General features: G+C 42.2%; 1 protein-coding gene across 1 annotated transcript in view; it reads right to left on the minus strand.

The window, feature by feature from the left end:
- Window positions 1–17,310, minus strand: part of UBN2 (ubinuclein 2) — a 94,675-nt gene extending 77,365 nt beyond the window's left edge. Inside the window, exons 1-3 of the mRNA XM_024213112.2 lie at window positions 16,867–17,310; window positions 11,538–11,630; window positions 3,836–3,937 (exon numbers count right to left, since the gene is read on the minus strand). Coding sequence (XP_024068880.1) covers window positions 3,836–3,937; window positions 11,538–11,630; window positions 16,867–17,310 — 639 coding nt within the window. The remainder of the gene's footprint in view (window positions 1–3,835; window positions 3,938–11,537; window positions 11,631–16,866) is intronic.
- Window positions 17,311–17,720: the final 410 nt, after the last annotated feature.

Consider the following 17,720-nt stretch of genomic DNA (forward strand, 5'->3'; position numbering starts at 1 on the left):
CAGTTTCTCCCCAATCTGCATCTGTAATATGTTGAACAGGGGGAATCACAGGATTTCTCCAGTGCCGTGACCCCTGCTTGCAGCTAGCTGGATTAATATTTGCCATTGCCCAATAGTTTCTGAAACATTTATTAGTCAGAAGGGAAAAAGAGATGAAGCATTAATCTGATCCTCTAGTGAGGTGCCATCTGTATGTTTCTCTAAAGGGGATTTATATGGTTCCTCTGAAGAAATCTCATTGTATTTCTCAGATTATAGGCAGATTACCTGCCGATCTGAGGAATCTGGTGAAAGCAAGGAAGATTGCATTGACATCAAGTGAGGAAGAGAGATGCTAGTAAAAGCACTGATGCTAGAGGAGGACACAGTGCTGAAAGAAGTATTGGCACTGATGTCAGTGTGAAGGTCTATGCCGGCGTTGATCTTGCAGCCTCCAGCAGGTCTTTCATGGAGTCCCATATGTAGGGCCACAAGACGAGGTGAAGACTGTCTGGATCTGAGGCAAGGGAAGAGGACCAGAATCTTGAGGTCAAGTTGGGGGACCCTCCGGTTTTAATTCTGAAGGAGTCCAAGGTACCCTGCAGCAGTTCCAGATTGAGATTGGAGAAGTCAGCAAAGTCAGGCAGCAAACCATGCGGTGGGGCAGCTATGCAGTGGGGCATCCTCCATGGTGGATTCCCAACTCGGGCACGGAGAAGTCAAAGTTTTGTCAGGATCTGAAGCAATGAGGAGTCCAGTCGGTGCTGAGATGTCTAGCTCTGGTGGCATGTGGAGAAGAGGTGACAGTTTAAGTACTATTTAAGTGTCTTCCAGGCCCTCAGGAGTCAAGAGAGAGTACTTCCTCCTTTTCTTCTGCTTATGTCTCTCTTGTGGGGAGATGTGCTTCCTCTTCTCCTTCCTTTTAGCCAGATGGGCCTCTGAGTGGATCTCAGTGCCAAGACGGGGCAATGGAGGATAGGTTTGGTGTCAGAGTAGAGGGCAGTGGTGCTGAGTGAGGGTAGGCACCAAAATGTAGGCTGCCTGCATCACCATCAAGGCTACTGGGATCTGAATAGATGATGCTGATTTGGTCTTCCATGTCACTTTTAGTTTAGCCTGGTTTGGGACCTGGCAAGTTCCCAAGACACGGGAAGGGTGTCTTCACTAAACTGTTCTATGCTACTCTAAATTAACAATTTTCTTGTAAATATCAAGCTAGACTAAGGGAAGTTCTAGTCTGAGGAAATGAAAGCGAGTTCAGTTTGCTCTCTGTAGTGGCAGCAAATGAACAGAGGTGGGTGGGAGCTGGCTGACCTCCTTTAAATAGGGCAATGAAGTCATCCTCATATGAGATCTCCTGAGCACCCTACAACACACACTGCTATTCGAGGCAGTTCCACAGCTCAGTGAGAATGCACAATGGCCCTCAAACAAAAAATCAATTGTTCCTTGTCTTTCTAGCTATTCTAATTGCATTTGAGCACATAACTATCACTAAAAAGCCCAGACTTAATTTCTGCCTCTGATTAAAGTACTAACCAACATCACATTCAAATGAGGCTTTGCATGACATATGCCAACCAATGCACTTCTCTTGGGTCCAATTTCCTTCTCCTTCCCTCTGGCTATGACTCACTTCAGTTCTCTTTGCTCCATTCTCTCTCAAGCCTTCTGGCCACCCTCCTCTAGGAATAGCAGCTCAATACTGCTGGGCTTGATACGACTCAGCCTACACCCAGACCGCTGCTATTGCCCTGGTCCTACAGGCAGGAAGCCCTACATTTTTACCTGCCTGGATAGCACTTCACTTATCCCGGGCAATAGAATTTCCCTCAGCGTGTTTGCTCCCTTAATTGCCTGATATTCAATGAATTCCTCACAAGTTTACTGCTTCTGATATACTTAAAAGAATTTCCTGCTATTTGTTTTTATATCTGACTAACTTCTCTTCAAATACCCTCTTAGGATAGGTCTACCCTACAAGTGCTACACAGCAGCACGGACACTTGTTTCAGTGACAGAAGGGTTTTTTCTGTCACTGTAGTAAATCCACCCCCTCGAAAGGCAGTAGCTAGGTTGATGGAAAAATTCTTCCGTTGACCTAGCAGTGTGTATACTGGGGCTTAGGTTGGCTCAATGGTGTGAATTTTTCACACACCGTGAGCAACATAGTTAGACTGACTTAAGTTTTAGGTCTAGATTAGGCCATAGCCTAATTTCCATCCAAGATTTTACCTGGACTGAATTAATGCTTCTATTTACTTTATTTCAACTGGATGTCCAGTTTTTGAAGTTTGGGTTAAATAAGCTATTGAACCTTGCTGTTAAACCATACTTGCTTATCACCAGTACTCCTTATGTACTTACAGTAACTCCTCGCTTAACATTGTAGTTATGTTCCTGAAAAATGCAACTTTAAGCAAAACGATGTTAAGCAAATCCAATTTCCCCATAAGAATTAATGCAAATAGGGGGGAGGGGGTTAGATTCCAGGGACACACACAGTATAAGTTTTAAACAAACAATTTAATACTGTACACAGCAATGATGATTGTGAAGCTTGGTTGAGGTGGTGAAATTAGAGGGTGGAAGAGGGTGGGATATTTCCTGGAGAATGCCTTACTGCTAAATGATGAACTAGCATTGGGCTGAGCCCTCAAGGGTTAACACATTGTTGTTAATGTAGCCTCACACTCTACAAGGCAGCACGAATGGAGGGAGGGGAGACAGCATGGCAGACAGAGACAGACACACACCCTGTGTGTGAGAGAGAGAGAGAGAGAGAGATGCGCATTGCCCCTTTAAGTAGGCTGACCCCACTTTAAGTACATTGCCTTTAAAAAAAAATCAGGAAGCTGAGACAGCAGCTGCGCCAGCAAGCTCTCTCCATCCTGAGCCTTGTCCTGTCCCCACCCTGCTCTATATGGAGAAGGAGTAAGCCGGGGGGGGGGAGGGAGCAAGGGTGGGGGGAGGCAGACACCCTGACATTAGCCCCCCCCTCTACCCTGCTTCCCTGCACAGCAAGCAGGAGGCTCCTGGGAGCAGCTCCAAGGCAGAGGGCAGGAGCAGCACATGGCAGTGGGGGGAGGGACAGCTGAACTGCCTGGCAATTGCTAGCCTGCTGGGCGGCTGCTGCACAGGGAACTTAGGGGAGCTGATAGGGGGGCTGCCGGTCCACCCTGGTTCCAAGCCCCCACCAGCTAGCTCCAACGGGCTGCTCTTCCTACAAGCCGTGGACAAAGCAGGCGGCTGCCAAACAACGTTATAAGGGAGCATTGCACAACTTTAAACAAGCATGTTCCCTAACTGATCAGCAACTAACAATGAAAAAACATTAACCGGGACGACTTTAAGTGAGGAGTTACTGTATTTCAATAACAAAATGTTTAAAGTTAATAAAAACAAGGTGATTGTTTTTGGAGGAGAGGAGGAGAACCTAAACATTCTTCTGAAGTGAAACCCAAACATACCAGCACTTTGCCAGAACGGGAGACCTAGTCAAACAAAACTAGTCTAATTTCACTAACAAAGCTGAGTGAAGTATGATAAAGTGAACTATTTCATCAATAAGGAAGTCAATTTGATTTTTAAAATCGCTGGTTTTAATCATTTATGGGATAGTAACAAGGCAAACAACTTATTTTAATTTACAGTGAACCTTTGATATTCTGATGCAATGATGCCTGTGAATGACCATAAAATTAATACAATAATAGTTTCTTGGGTGCCTGAAGTCATTTGTCTTTTGGATTCATACCATTCACACAGCAGAGAGTAAAAAGTATGTTCCCCTCACCCTCCTTAGAAATAAGTACCGCCTCACATCTTTATTGCTGCTTAACTGAGATTTACTCACAGCTTCAGAGTTATCGATGAAAGGGTCTGTTTCATCGTAGCCATAACCTATATCGATCAGATCCTGCAAGCGATCCTTTCGATGCTTATGACACTTCCCACCCTGCAAAGAAAACAAAACTGTGGTAAGCCAGTCTGGGAATCACACTGTTCTGGTATCATATGAAGTCTGTGGGTACGTCTACACTACGAGATTAATTCGAATTTAGATCATTCGAATTTGGGAAACAGATTGTATAAATTCGATTGTGCACGGCCACACTAAGCACATTAATTCGGTTTTTAACCACATTAATTCGGTGGTGTGTGGCCACACTACCCCATTAATTTTAACCACATTAATTCGGTGGTGTGCGGCCACACTACCCCTAATTCGAATTAACAAAATCGATTTTGGTGCTACTCCGCTCGTCGGGGTGGAGTACAGAAATCGATTTTAAGCGCCCTTTAATTCGAAGTAACTGGCTCCGTTGTGTGGACGGGTTAAGGATTAATTCGGATTAACGCAGCTAAATCCGAATTAAAGTCGTAGTGTAGACCAGGCCTGTGAAACAGGAACAGGAACCCTGGAAGGATGGCTCAATATAGGAGACTACTAAGCAGATAGAGTTTTTCACCTCTTGGACACTTGGGACAACTCCGAACTAGTGAATATAGAAACCAAAAAGCCATTAATATCCAATGGCTATATTTTAACTTATGCAAAAAATTAGTTGGTTGGACGTGCAATTCTTTATAACATCCACACCAGAAACCACGAACAAAGTTTACATCAGATTGACCAAATGGTGGTTGATGCAGGAAGGGACATATGAATCTTTATCGCATCTGGCACGTAAATATCTTGCAATGCCGGATACAACAGTGCCATGTGAATGCCTGTTCTCACTTTCAGGTGACATTGTAAACAAGAAGCGGGCAGCATTATCTCCTCCAAATGTAAAAAAATTGTTTGTCTGAGCAATTGGCTGACCAAGAAGGAGGACTGAGTGGACTTTTAGACCTTAAAGTTTTACATTGTTTTATTTTTTGAATGCAGTTTTTTTTTAAAACATAATTCTACATCTGTAAGCTCAACTTTCATGATAAAGAGACTGCACTACAGTACTTGTAGTAGGTGAACTGAAAAATACTATTTCTTTTGTTTTTTACAGTGCAAATATTTGTAATCAAAAATATAAAGTGAGAACACTTTGATTTCAATTACAACACAAAATGCAATATATTTGAAAATGTAGAAAACATCCAAAATATTTAAATAAATGGTATTCTATTATTAACAGCGCAATTAATCGAGATTAATTTTTTAAATCACTTGACAGCCCTCATCATAAAGTATTATAGCTGCAGGCAGACAAACACAAATGTGAAGAACAAAGCCACTTGTCTTTAAAAAAAAATTTTTTTTTAAATAAGATGACTTGAGCATATCCCTTTCAATAGCAAATGGCAACTAAGGAAAAAAATATACAAGGGCAAATTTAGCTTTTGGTTTGAGCTTCCTGGTTTTAATTTTGTAACACCTTCCCCAACTCCTCCTTCATTCAAACAGCAGGTCAAACTTGGAATAACTTCATGTCACTACACATGCAGAACATTTTTCAAAGTTCTGAAAGGGAAATTAATTCTCTTTAAAGAAGTACACGATATTACTATAGGATTCTCACTCTTGGGTCTCCAATGTAAATCATGCAGGAAAGTCCCCTAATCCTTAGATTTTTGGCCTTCTGAGGCACCTCTAAGATGGCTCAAGAGCTATGTTCTTCTAAGCATGCTTCATCCCCATGTATCTCACTGGATCCAACACACCTCAACAGTTCCTTTCAAGAGTGGCAAGCAGGAGCTCCCTAAAGTTGAATTATATACATCTATATAGCTCATTACCCTAGTATATATCTATATAGCCCATTACCCTAGTATGGGAACACTTCAGAATCTTTAATATATTTATTTTCACAAAACATCGGACGTAGGGAAGTATTACCACCATTTTATGGGTGGGAAACTGAGGCACAAAGGAACTAAATGATTCACCTAAGGTCTCACAGGAAGTCTGTGGCAGAATATGGAATAGAACTCAGGTCTCCAGATTAAATATTTATATTTGATACATGTAGTCAACCATTTCCTTCCCTAAAATACTCTCATGGAAGAATTCTGCTTTTGGAAAGGAAGTAGATTGAGGGATGCCCTAACAATGATAAAATAAACATCCCCCTTGACAGCATGAACAGGAGCAAGGCCAATAGATAAACATATGGAGCAGGGCTTCAATGACTACTTTGTGTGCCCCCATAATTTAAATATCTTTTTACAGGAGAAAATAGAAGCTGCCTTGGTTAAGGACTAACAGAACCCTAACATTTTCCTTAAGACCCAGGCCAGCTATATCACTGCACTGAGAAATGCCATCAGGCAGTAATTTTAATATGGTCCTCTAGCAATATTACCAGGGAAAGAGTGCTTCTCGTGGGCATGCTCGCACTCTGCTGCAGATGGTCTGCAGTCACAACTGTAAGACCCACTTGTAGACACCACCTGAGATACTGGAGTCTGAGACCTGCTTGTGGATACCATATGTATCCAAACCAGGTGAGCCTGGGCTTAAGTTGTCAGAAAGTGGATTCTTGGGTTGGAATGAAGTGAAGTGTCCTAACACTGAGCCACTAACCAAAACTCTTAGTACCCCAACACTATTATTGGTGCTGGCCATTCAAACTTCCAAAAAAACATCAAAGCTTCCACCTTTTCACATGCAACTTTATCATCTGTACGAATTAAGACAAGATGTAGCAACATACTACAATCCGCTGCATTTAAAAAATAATCAAGTAACAACGTCAAAGAAAATCCCTAGTCAAATCAAAGCCATTCACTGAAAAAGTCAAAGATTACATCCATTTCAGCTAATTCAAACTGATATATACATCACTCAAGGTATTGCCTATGTCTCTCATCAAACTTATTCAAGAGACCCCACCTACCAATGTGGAAATAAAGGTGGTGCTTTTAAGATGCACAGAGACTGCGCTTAGATAAGTTTCAGAATCAGAAGCCTATTCAGTTTTAGCTGCAGATATCAGTGGCAGTTGAAGAGGAAGGACCAAGTACCTTTCAGCTCATTACTTTTTTTCATAGTAAAGTATGCACTGTGTAATTGTGTCTTTTCATCATATTAAATGTGATGTGCAGAAAACCATGTATTGAATTATTTTGAACACAAAAAGACAATGAAAATACTTCATTGCACAATATGCACCCAAAAGTTAATGAGTTGAACTGTGCCTGATGATTCCATCCTTTTAAGTGACTTAAGCCTCTACATCCAGAAGAAAGAATAAGGTTCTGGGTCCACTCTCCCTCCTAGCATCTGTAATCTATGTGGTGTTTGAAAGCTCAGCGTGATCTTAGAAGAATTACATGGATTGGTCATTTAGATAGTAACGTGAAGCATGGACCATAGACTTGATTTAGTCAGGGAAGGGAAGTGGCTGCATGGATCAAATGGAGAATGGGGCCATTCAGAGCATACTTTTTGTGTTGAAGTCTAACGTTTGCAGGAGTCAATCCACCTAGAAAATTCTGCCTGACCAAATGAGCAGCTATGTAAAGGTATCCCTCTTCAAATGCTCACAGAATGCATCTACTTTTATGGAAAAAATTTCTACTGGCATGCTTTTACCCTTCCCCTTCTTCATTTGGTTCAATGAGACTTATGCCTGATTTTTATTTATTTATATATATTACACACACAAGTCTGCTTGAAAACTAGCCTATGCATAAGGTTCTGATGCTGGCTATTTACCAGCTGAATCAACAGGGTGTTCCGGTGAAACACAGCATCCAGATGAGTGGTCCCCAAACTTTTTCTGTCATGCCCCCTCTTACCAGTAATGGAATCTATCAGAGCCGTGGTCGGGGGCCAAGCTGCAGTTCGGGGCCACGGACCCAGACTGGTGCTGGAGCAGAGCTGGGGGCAGAGCAGGGCTGGGTGGTGCTCCCTCCCCGCCCCCTGTAGGGGCTGGCCCAGGCCCCGCTGTGCCCCCCCTGAACATTCCTTCATGCCCCCTAGGGGAGCGTGCCCCACAGTTTGGGGAACTCTGATCTGGATACTTTAGTGACTGACACTATAAACACTCATAGGGCTGGTCCACACTGGGGCGGGGGATCGATCTAGGAAACGCAACTTCAGCGACGAGAATAGCGTAGCTGAAGTCGACATTTCCTAGATCGAACTAAGTTTACTTACTGCGGGTCCACGCGGCACAGGCAAGCTCCCCCGTCGACAGCGCTTCCTCCTCTCGGTGAGCAGGAGTTCCACAGTCGACGGGGAAGCGCTTCTGGGATCGATTTATCGTGTCCAGATGAGACGCAATAAATCGATCCCAGAAGATCGATCTCTACCCGCCGAATCGGGCGTGTAGTGTGGACCTAGCCATAATTAGAGCATTTAACTCCATTCTCAATATATACAAACATTAACCAGTTAATTTTCCAAAAAGAATTAGTTTTTAAATCTCTACAAACCAGAAAAAAGTTCTACTTCACTGTGAGTGAACATTTTTTTTTTTTAAAGTTACAAGGGAAATGGGAGGTGAAAACTGACCTTAGGATAGGAGTTTAGTTGCACCTTTAAATACGAAAAAATTGTCTCTCCACAATATTTCAAGACATTACCAAGGAAATGCATTTCATAACATAATGATATACTGTATATAAATATTGTTTTTAACACTTTAAATTTTTCTCAAGTTCAGTAAGTGCCATCTTGCTCTTTTATTATTGGACAGGGTAAACAATAGTATTCAACTGCCTTTTTCTATACCAGACATTTTACATACCTATGTCCTCTCTCCTCATTAGCAATCTCATCCCCCATAACACGTCTAAGGCATTGTGTCTAAAACACAATTATCTCTGTATAATATATTGATATCATAGACTGAATGTTTCTTATCCTATTAAGGAAACTTGCCTTTTTGATAGGAAAAATTCCAGAGAAGTCAGAAAAAATCAGTTTACATAGGGACATTAATACCAAAAGTCTTTTTGTTAGTGAAAGGCACCACACTTCAATATCCAGGGCTGTTAGTCTTCTAAATTCGATTAAGTTGTTTTTATTGCCAGCTCATAATGTATCATCTAAGACTATCCATGTGAATTTAAGGAGCTGGCTGGGTGTGGCCTTATCTAACATCTTTTGGTTTCTATTTTGACATTTATTAGTGGAAGCTTTTTTCACGGTGGACTATTTAAAAATCAAAGCAATTCAAATAAATTAATCATGATTTGAATTACCAAGCAGGGAACATTGATTTAAACAACTGATTTTAATCATGCTTTGCATTTGTACTTTTTAGCTATTTTCTTAAAGAAAAAGCTGCATCTCATTCATTGGTGACCATTTCAAACATGCTTATTTGCAACTAAATGTAGTTTTTACACTAAATTCAGTAATTTTTTTACTAACCAGGAGGCTATACTCTATACACATTTATTTAAGCGATTACATATCTTAACATATATTTATTTGGATTCTGAATTTTTTTTAATGTTAGTAGATGGCGATTTCTTATTCACTAGATGATTAATTTTTACTTATGATTTCAGTCAAGTTCTATTTGGATTGAAATTGGAAATAAATAAAAAAGGCACAACAGCATTTAGTTTTTCTATTAGTTAATATAATTACCTTAAAAGGTGCTAGACACAAGAAACAAGTTTAATCAAAAGAACTTTTGCATTTAAAACTCACTGATTTATTAAACAAAGAAAATATCTGCAATTAGTAAATTAGTGCAAATAGTGATTGTTTCTGGTCACCATATCCTTCAAGATTTTAGAACTAGCAGATCTCATCCTCTCATGCCTACTTTTTATCCACACATTTGAAGAAGAAAACAAGCTTTCCTCCTTTTTCATTCCCAATCAGTTTTTCAACTCTGAATGAACTACTCATTGAACTAAACTAACTGAATTAACTGAAATGAAAAATATTCTCTGCACCAGCAGTTACTGCTGTCAAACTCTGGTTCCAGGTGCTTAGCCCATGACTTCCCCCAGTTCAGTGGTTTGACTTTCTTGAAAATTTCAGCACCAAATATACTACTTAATATTTTTAAGTGATTTTAATAGATTATAGTAAATTTAGGCCTTTACGTATGTGAAATTATGACAACCTATTTAAAAAAAAATATTTTGATTTAAATTTTTAAAATCTTTTTTTTTTTTTTTAAATCACTGATTTTTATCCACCCTGGCTTGTTTACATTACTACACAGTGTTGTTCAAATTACTCTCAGTACTATTTTAGTGCTTGTCCCCAGCAGCCTGCAAGTTTATTGTGATGTGGCAGCTGCTGGATAAAACTCATTCAAGACCGAAATTTCTATTATACTTTCCAATAGAGGCATCCCAAAACAAGTATGGCTCTATCTTGCTGCATCTACATTTGAGGTAGAATGTACCAACTATTTAACAGTGCCCAATACTACTACACAACAATTCAGGAAAAAAAGAGACTATGGTATCAAATAGGGCTTACACAACTAGTGTTAGGAAAAAAGATCATCAGTAAGGCTACGATTCTGTCACAGAGGTCACGGATTTGGTGATTTTAAGAGATGTCCACGAGTTCTTGAAAATTCCAATAAAAGCATTAGATTTGAGGAGAAATCACTTATTTCCTTTAACATCTGCAGTACAAGTGTTGAAAATAGTGTTTTGTGCACTATTGTTGCTGAGGCCAACGTTAGTGAGTAACAAGCAGGGCATTACTGGGTAACAAGCTAAGTTACAGGCAGCGGGGCTCAGGCTTTGGCTTCAGCCCAGAGCGGCAGGATACAAGCTTCGGCTTTCAGAATCATGGAAAGCTCTGTTAGTAAATGACCATTTGAACCCTCTAACAATTAATCTTGTCAGTAGATCTTGTCAAAATTATATAAGGTTTAATAGGCAATTTAAAAGCTTCTGTATTGATTTAGTGAAAACTGAACTAGTATGTGTACATTTCTGTGATTTACTGTTTATTGCCCGCATCCTGTCAGTGACTTTTAATACAAATACCTGTGGCAAAATCATGGTCTTAATCACGATAACCACAGTGGTCAGTACCTACATTTTTATCTTTCATCCAAAAAACTGCACCATCCGAATTTTTGGGTTTTTTTGGGTTTTAAATAATGACGGACACATCTGAAGACTAGGAGAAGTGGACTGTGATGGTAGCGTGGGGAAAAGAATCCTCTTGCAGAGCGGTCTGCATCACTGGTACAAATATAGAGAGAAGAGTACCATCTATTGTCACCATCCTTGTATTCTGCGGCACATACATTTTTCCTCTGAGATTTCCCATCCAGTACTGAAGAAGTGCAACTGACTTCTTCCCTTGAGAGATCTATCATGAGTACAAACCACTGTATAACAGGTGCAGGTATTTGCTTAGGGAACTCACCTAAGAATATGTTCCAAGGCACAGATAATATCTAGTTGAGTTTTTTTCAATAGTATAGCCTTATCAGACAGAAAGTGTGTCCATTACAAACTGAGCAAATTAAATAAGATGAGAAACTTGACTGATATAGGTATAAGAAGCAGCTGCGAAGTCAGAGTAGCAACCATACCCAAAAAAACCCTGAAAATGTTAGCAACCAATGTTATTACTAAAAAATGGGATGTTACAGTAGCTCTGCTAAAATACTCACATATTTTGCCTCAAATTTCTTGGCCAGCATTTCCACCTCATACCGCTCACGTTGTTCATCATTAAATGGATCTTCTGAGTGGGTAGGTTTCTTCTGAGAGAAGAGAGGTGGAAATTACACATTCATTCTGTTTCACAGAAAGACATGATGAAATGAAGCCTTATTTAATATCAAATTGTGTTCTAATAGCCTACGTAGTTAGAATTCACTTTGCAAAAAAAAATTTTTTTTTTTAAATATACAGAGGAACTTTTCTGTTTCCAATAGCTATTAAAAAGGAGTTAGAACTATTCAGATCAGTCAGAGCTACACAATTGCCCTTTTACTCATCTATCTTATATTTCAGTTCATAACTCTTTTGCTGGCATATCTGAAATCAGACATATTCCAAGGTACGGTATACCCATTTGCCCAAGTAGTTATCCTACCTGGCAAGCCTCAGCATTTGGCAGACATGGGAGAACTGCTGTTTGAGGAGCAACAAAAGGAAGAATCACCTCCAACTAAACGTACTCTCTCATTGTTTATCAACACCATTTGGATGTGATATTTTGTGATGAAAAAAGATGAATTTGGTATGTTTTCAGCATGGAAGCAATGCAAAAGAACTATGACGCTCAATAAAGCATAGCCAAAATGGAAAAGAGGGTAATTCCCTTTGCATTCTCTCACCATCTCCTTGTTGTTTGAAGGAGCCAGGAGGAGTCACAGTACATACTGTCCGCATCTGCTGCTATGGCAGCCATAGGGATGATGCAAACTAGAGATTATGACCTCACTGTACAAATAAGCAGGAAAGAGGTACTGGTTTCAAAAAAGCCATATTTACCCAGCTATGGATAAACTGACGTAAGGACTGGGAGGGGGATGAGGGGGGACCTGTAGACAAGAACATAAGGATTTTTGTTCGGGAGTAAGGGGTAGCAAAGGAAGCCGGATTACTTTCCTCAGACAAGATTTCATCTATAGAATAGGGGAGTTGTAACAAAGAATACTAAAATGGTCTACAGAATGTTTTTTCAGGCTAATGCAGTCCTTAATGGATGCCAACTAATTTTGCTGAGCCTGGCCTTTCTATTCCAGTTTTACTTTAGCACCTCAGGATAAGAAAATTAGTGACATTCTAAACTTACAGAAAGATAAGAGCCTACTCTAATTAGGACATGGAAGACCAACCTAGGACCAACTAGTTGCAATTCTAGCCCAACGAAGGATTGTGAACTATTCTCTAATTCAGTGTGATGGGGCCACAGTGAAGTGGGTCTGCAAGGCCCACATTTCTAAAGTTCAGAGGGCTTTTGAACCAAGTGTTTAGAGAAGGGGTAGAAGAAATTACTTATCTAAGAAATTCTGTAATGGTATCTAAAATTTACTGCAGGATTAACTAAACTTAACCCCTTGGTCACTTTCATTCCTAAATGGAAAAATCCTGGTCTATACTTAAGTTAGAGAATATATCATACTTTAAATGTTACATGAAGACAAAACATTGGCAGCAGAGGTAACAACTTAACAAGCACAATCTTACACTGGCATACATCAGCCCTTTATTTCTAGGTTAATCTTCCTCCTGTTGGGACCCTAAAAGCCACACTAGATTGTAATATCACTTTTGTTAGTTAATACCCAGGCTTCTTAACATTTAAGGACAACTATTACTACTGCAACTTACCAAGACATCCTGCTAATCACATGCCACAATCTTTCATACTTAAGAGTTAGTAGAGCACATCTTGTCAGCACTAAACTAAAAGCCTTGACAAATGAATTTCTCCATCTATCCAGAGGAAAAACAGAGCAAGGACAGCATAAATTTCTTCCATGTAAACCCGCCATCTGTTTCTGACTTGGGGTGGGAAACCCATCTTTAGGCTGGAAAGAGGAATTCATTCTTCATGGCCGTTACATTTTTGGGCTCTTCACTGAGTCTGCCAACAAGGGGTCAATTATTATAATGACATTTAAAAGTTATATAACTTTCTTTGGAAATATGTATGACAAAACCGTGAAATGCCCTTCCACTTCTTGCAGTAATCATCTGTCTCTTGGGGATTCCTCTCGGGCTATTCCAGTTCTATCAGACTGTAAGATGGAAAGGTATACTCCCTATCTTGTTACACAACACCAAACTGTTCAGCAACTCCTTATAAGCAAGTTGGAAGCAAACAAAAGCTTTCAAAAACGAATCTTCTTTTGTGCAATAGTAATGTGTAAAACTCAACAAGTTTATATAAAGATCTTATTTTAAAATCTGATATACACCTCTACCTTGATATAACGCGACCCGATATAACACAAATTCGGATATAACGCGGTAAAGCAGTGCTCCGGGGGGCGGGGCTGCGCACTCCGGTGGATCAAAGCAAGTTCAATATAACGCGGTTTCACCTATAACGCAGTAAGATTTTTTGGCTCCCGAGGACAGCGTTATATCGAGGTAGAGGTGTATTGCTAAAAATTATGCTAAATTCTAAAAGCTAAAACTACTACTTAAAAAAAAAAGCCAACAGTGCCAATAACAATTTCAATCTCTGCTGGAAAGGAAGAAATAGGCCCAAAGAGATTCTATTGAAAGAGCCATAAAGGATAAGAGTGTTAGTTCTTAAGGCTCATTTAATAAGGATATTTTCCTCACTGCATTAACTGGCAAAACGTTAGTGTGGTTCTTCTACACGACAAATGTCATCAGTTCTCATTTAAACTTGGCTCTCATTTAAACACCATGAAAGCCATTCCCCTGTTATTTTAGATTGCTCTGAAAAATTGCACCTGTAACATATCCAGAAAAGTGGGAAGTATCAGACTGAAAAACAGCAGGCCCAAAAGAGATTATCACCACCCCAAGGCCTATGGCCCCTGTATCTTGCAGGGCTACCCTCTCGTCTCATATCTCCCTGCTTTAAGTGAAAAATTCAATACTAGTAGCTACGGAGTCACAATTGTGCCTCTATAATATGGCTGGATTAAGTGTTTTCTCCCTTTCTTGTTATCCTCATTTAATGGAGTAGACTTTCACTCCTGTCTTTACCTTAATACTTCTTTTTTAAGCCTCTACTGTTCAACAATTTCAAAAGAGGAAGGGAGGAATGAAAACTCAAAGGACCACTTCAAAAGGATGGAGGTTCTTTATGGAAAAAATCTCACCATTTGATGGTTTCACACTGTTCAGGGGAGAGAAGACATCATGACCTGTTATTATAAAGTAGGACTCTGCAGGGAATTGATAAACATGAGAGCATGTATAATTCTTGTCTTTTCCAATACCTAACGTGAAACATGTTCCCTCTCATCCCAGTGGTACTAAAATCCACTAACCTGCCAATATTTTTTTAACTGGTCTATATGTGAAAGTTGTACTGGTATAATGATCACTGAGGGGGCATGTTTTTTTTAAACGAGTATAGGTATACCAGTACTACCCCAGGGTGGACTCAGACTAGTATAGCTTATTCCCATTCCCTTAGAGGAATAGCTATACTGATGTAAGCACCTTTAAAAAACAGTATATCCATATGCATACAAGCAGAAGTTTACACTTTAACTATACTGGCATAGTTAAAGCAATACGACTGACTGTTTTAGTGTAGGCAAGGCCCTTGTCAGCACAACCACTAACAATGGTCAAAACTCATATTTCATGTTCTCTTGCTTTCAAAGAGGGGAAAAGAGATGTGGAAATGAAGTATATCAGATTATTACCTACCAGCCAAATATGAATATTATAGGTTACCAGAATTAAATATATTAAGACCTTCAGGGAAAACTGGACTAAAGAAAAGTTGGGAAGAAGTCAACCTCCACAAACACAAAAACTCTGAACATTTAACATCAACTTCCAACTCCCTCTCCTAACACTCCTTAATGTTCATACAGGAACAGTGAACAAATTTGGTACTGTAATATTCCATACAGCCCCATATGCAATATACAGGTTTCCACCAATGTGCAGACCAGCCATTTAAGTAGCCTAAACTGGCACTGTATGCTCAAAGTAGATGTAGGAAGGGATCTCACTATGGGAAGTAGATCCCAAAGAAATAATTAGGAGTGAAGTTGTTGATTTTCTGTAATCCCTCTATATTTCAAGGATAAAGTGATGCTATTCCTTCCAGAGGAGAAGGTCAAAGAGGGTAGAATATAAGGTTGTAGTACCACCTTCTTGAAAGGCTTTGAATGAGAACCCGGGGCTTATCTACTCAATGCTCTGGATGTTCAAGTCTAGTGGTGCTACGGACAATGGCATTTAAGCCTTTTGTAATCAATATATCCACCATAACCAGAAAGATGTCAGCTACCCTCTTTCCTCACCCCCCCCTCCAAAAAAGAGAAAACATACCTGAGAATTTTCTATATACTAAAAGAAAGAAAAGCAACAATTACGAGTCCTCTAGCGACTTCACTACTGCCAGCATATTATACAAAAAAAACGCTCAGATATTATGGTGATGGGCAGCATTCAACACTCAAGAACTGAAAAGAACAGGATAGGCCTAGAGTATCTACTTTAGCATTGCTCCACATGCTGGTCTCTGATGAGCAGCAGGTGCTGCCTATTTCCCATAAAGTTGTATCCACAAGCTTTTTTTGTAATCCACTCACCAGTGCCAAATGAGTAGCTTTTCTTGGGGAGTTCTGGGGTCTACCCCACCAGTTTTGACACCCCCCCCCCCAGAATTCAGGGTTTTTTCCCCATTAAGTGAAGTTTTCAGCAGTTCTAACATTCCCAATAAGCCGGAGTCTACAGACGCATGGCTCCAGCACTGCTACTGCTAACACTGTACTTTTGCCAAGCCAAGAACTTCACACAGCTCTGACTCAGTTTCATCCTGCTGACGAAAACCTTGCAGACAACTGTGACCTGACAGGAGCTGTCAGTTTCACTCTGCAGCTGTTTGGCAGAGCTTATAACAGCAGGAAAGGCAACACTTGACCCGCTCACAGGGGAGAAAGACCTGGGAGAGGCACGTAATAATAGCAAGGCTTCCCCCACGCACTGGGGCAGCATATTGGAGCCTAAGGAGGGGACTTGTATTTGAGACACCAGCCAGCAAGTGCGGAGATGGAGCCCCGTCCTCCGCACAGGGCACACGGCAGAGGAGCAGGCCAACTGGGCTCCTCAGCAGCGCGCTGCCCGATCCAACTCCGGCGGAGCCCACCCCCGTCTAAAAGTCGCTCAGTAACAAGCGCCTTATCTGCGCCGCCGGAGCCGAGAGGCTGCGGGCGCGGCCGGCTGTGAGCCAGACAGGGAGAGGGAGCAGGCCCCGCTCCGAGGGCGTCTGTGGGGCGGGCGCTGTGCGCAGCTCCCCGGGGAGGAGTTGGGGTCCCGTACCCGCGGCTCCCCGCACAGCAGCAGCTCGGGGTAGCTGAACTCCACGCAGCTCTCCTCGGTTGGGTCCTTCAGCACCACCTCCAGGCGGACCGTCTGGCGTGGCGGTGGTGCCTCCTGCGGCGGCGGCGGCTCCTGCCGGCTGCTCTCGCGCTGTTGCTGTTGCGCCGGCGGCGGCTCCGGCCGGGGGGGCTCGCGCTGCTGCTCAGGCCGGCTGGTCTCACGAGGCGGTTCCGGCCGGGGGCTGGTCTCGCGCGGCAGCGGAGCCTGTGGCTCCGGCCGGGAGAGCTCGTGCTGTTGGTCGGGCGGCGGCACCACCTCGCGCCCTAGCAATAGCGGCTGCTCCGGCTCGCGGCCCCCGGGCTCGCGCTCCAGGGACGGGCTCTCGCCCTCGCGTCGCCTCACGGGTGCCAGACTAATGAACGGCACCCGGCGCGGCTCCGCCATCCTCCGACCCCCACCCCCCCCGCTCACCGGCCCCCCGCCTCACCCGCACGGCGACACTCCCCCGCCGGCTCCTCCTCCCTCTCCCTCCCTCCCCACCCGATCGGAGCTGCCCCCTACGTTCTCCTCGCTGCTACCACCGCCGCCATTTTGGAGCCCCCCCACATAAATAGAAGCAGGCCGCCAGGCCGCGCATGCGCAAGACGACGTGGGCCACGGGCGAACCGCCCCACGTCGCTGTTGTTATTGCTCATAGACTGCTACGTCACGGCAGCCCCAGCGCCCACCCGCTGCTGACGCCTGCTCCCGCCCACAGTTGCCTTGGAAATATGCACGCTGCCTGCGGTAAGGCTCTTAAAGGGCCACGAGTGCGGAGGTCACGGCGTGGGGGTTTTGCACAGAGCCAAGCTGGA

The sequence above is a fragment of the Terrapene carolina genome, unplaced genomic scaffold (assembly GCF_002925995.2).
Source record: "Terrapene carolina triunguis isolate 2854851 unplaced genomic scaffold, T_m_triunguis-2.0 Scaffold1018, whole genome shotgun sequence".
NCBI classification, from domain to species: Eukaryota; Metazoa; Chordata; order Testudines; family Emydidae; genus Terrapene; species Terrapene triunguis.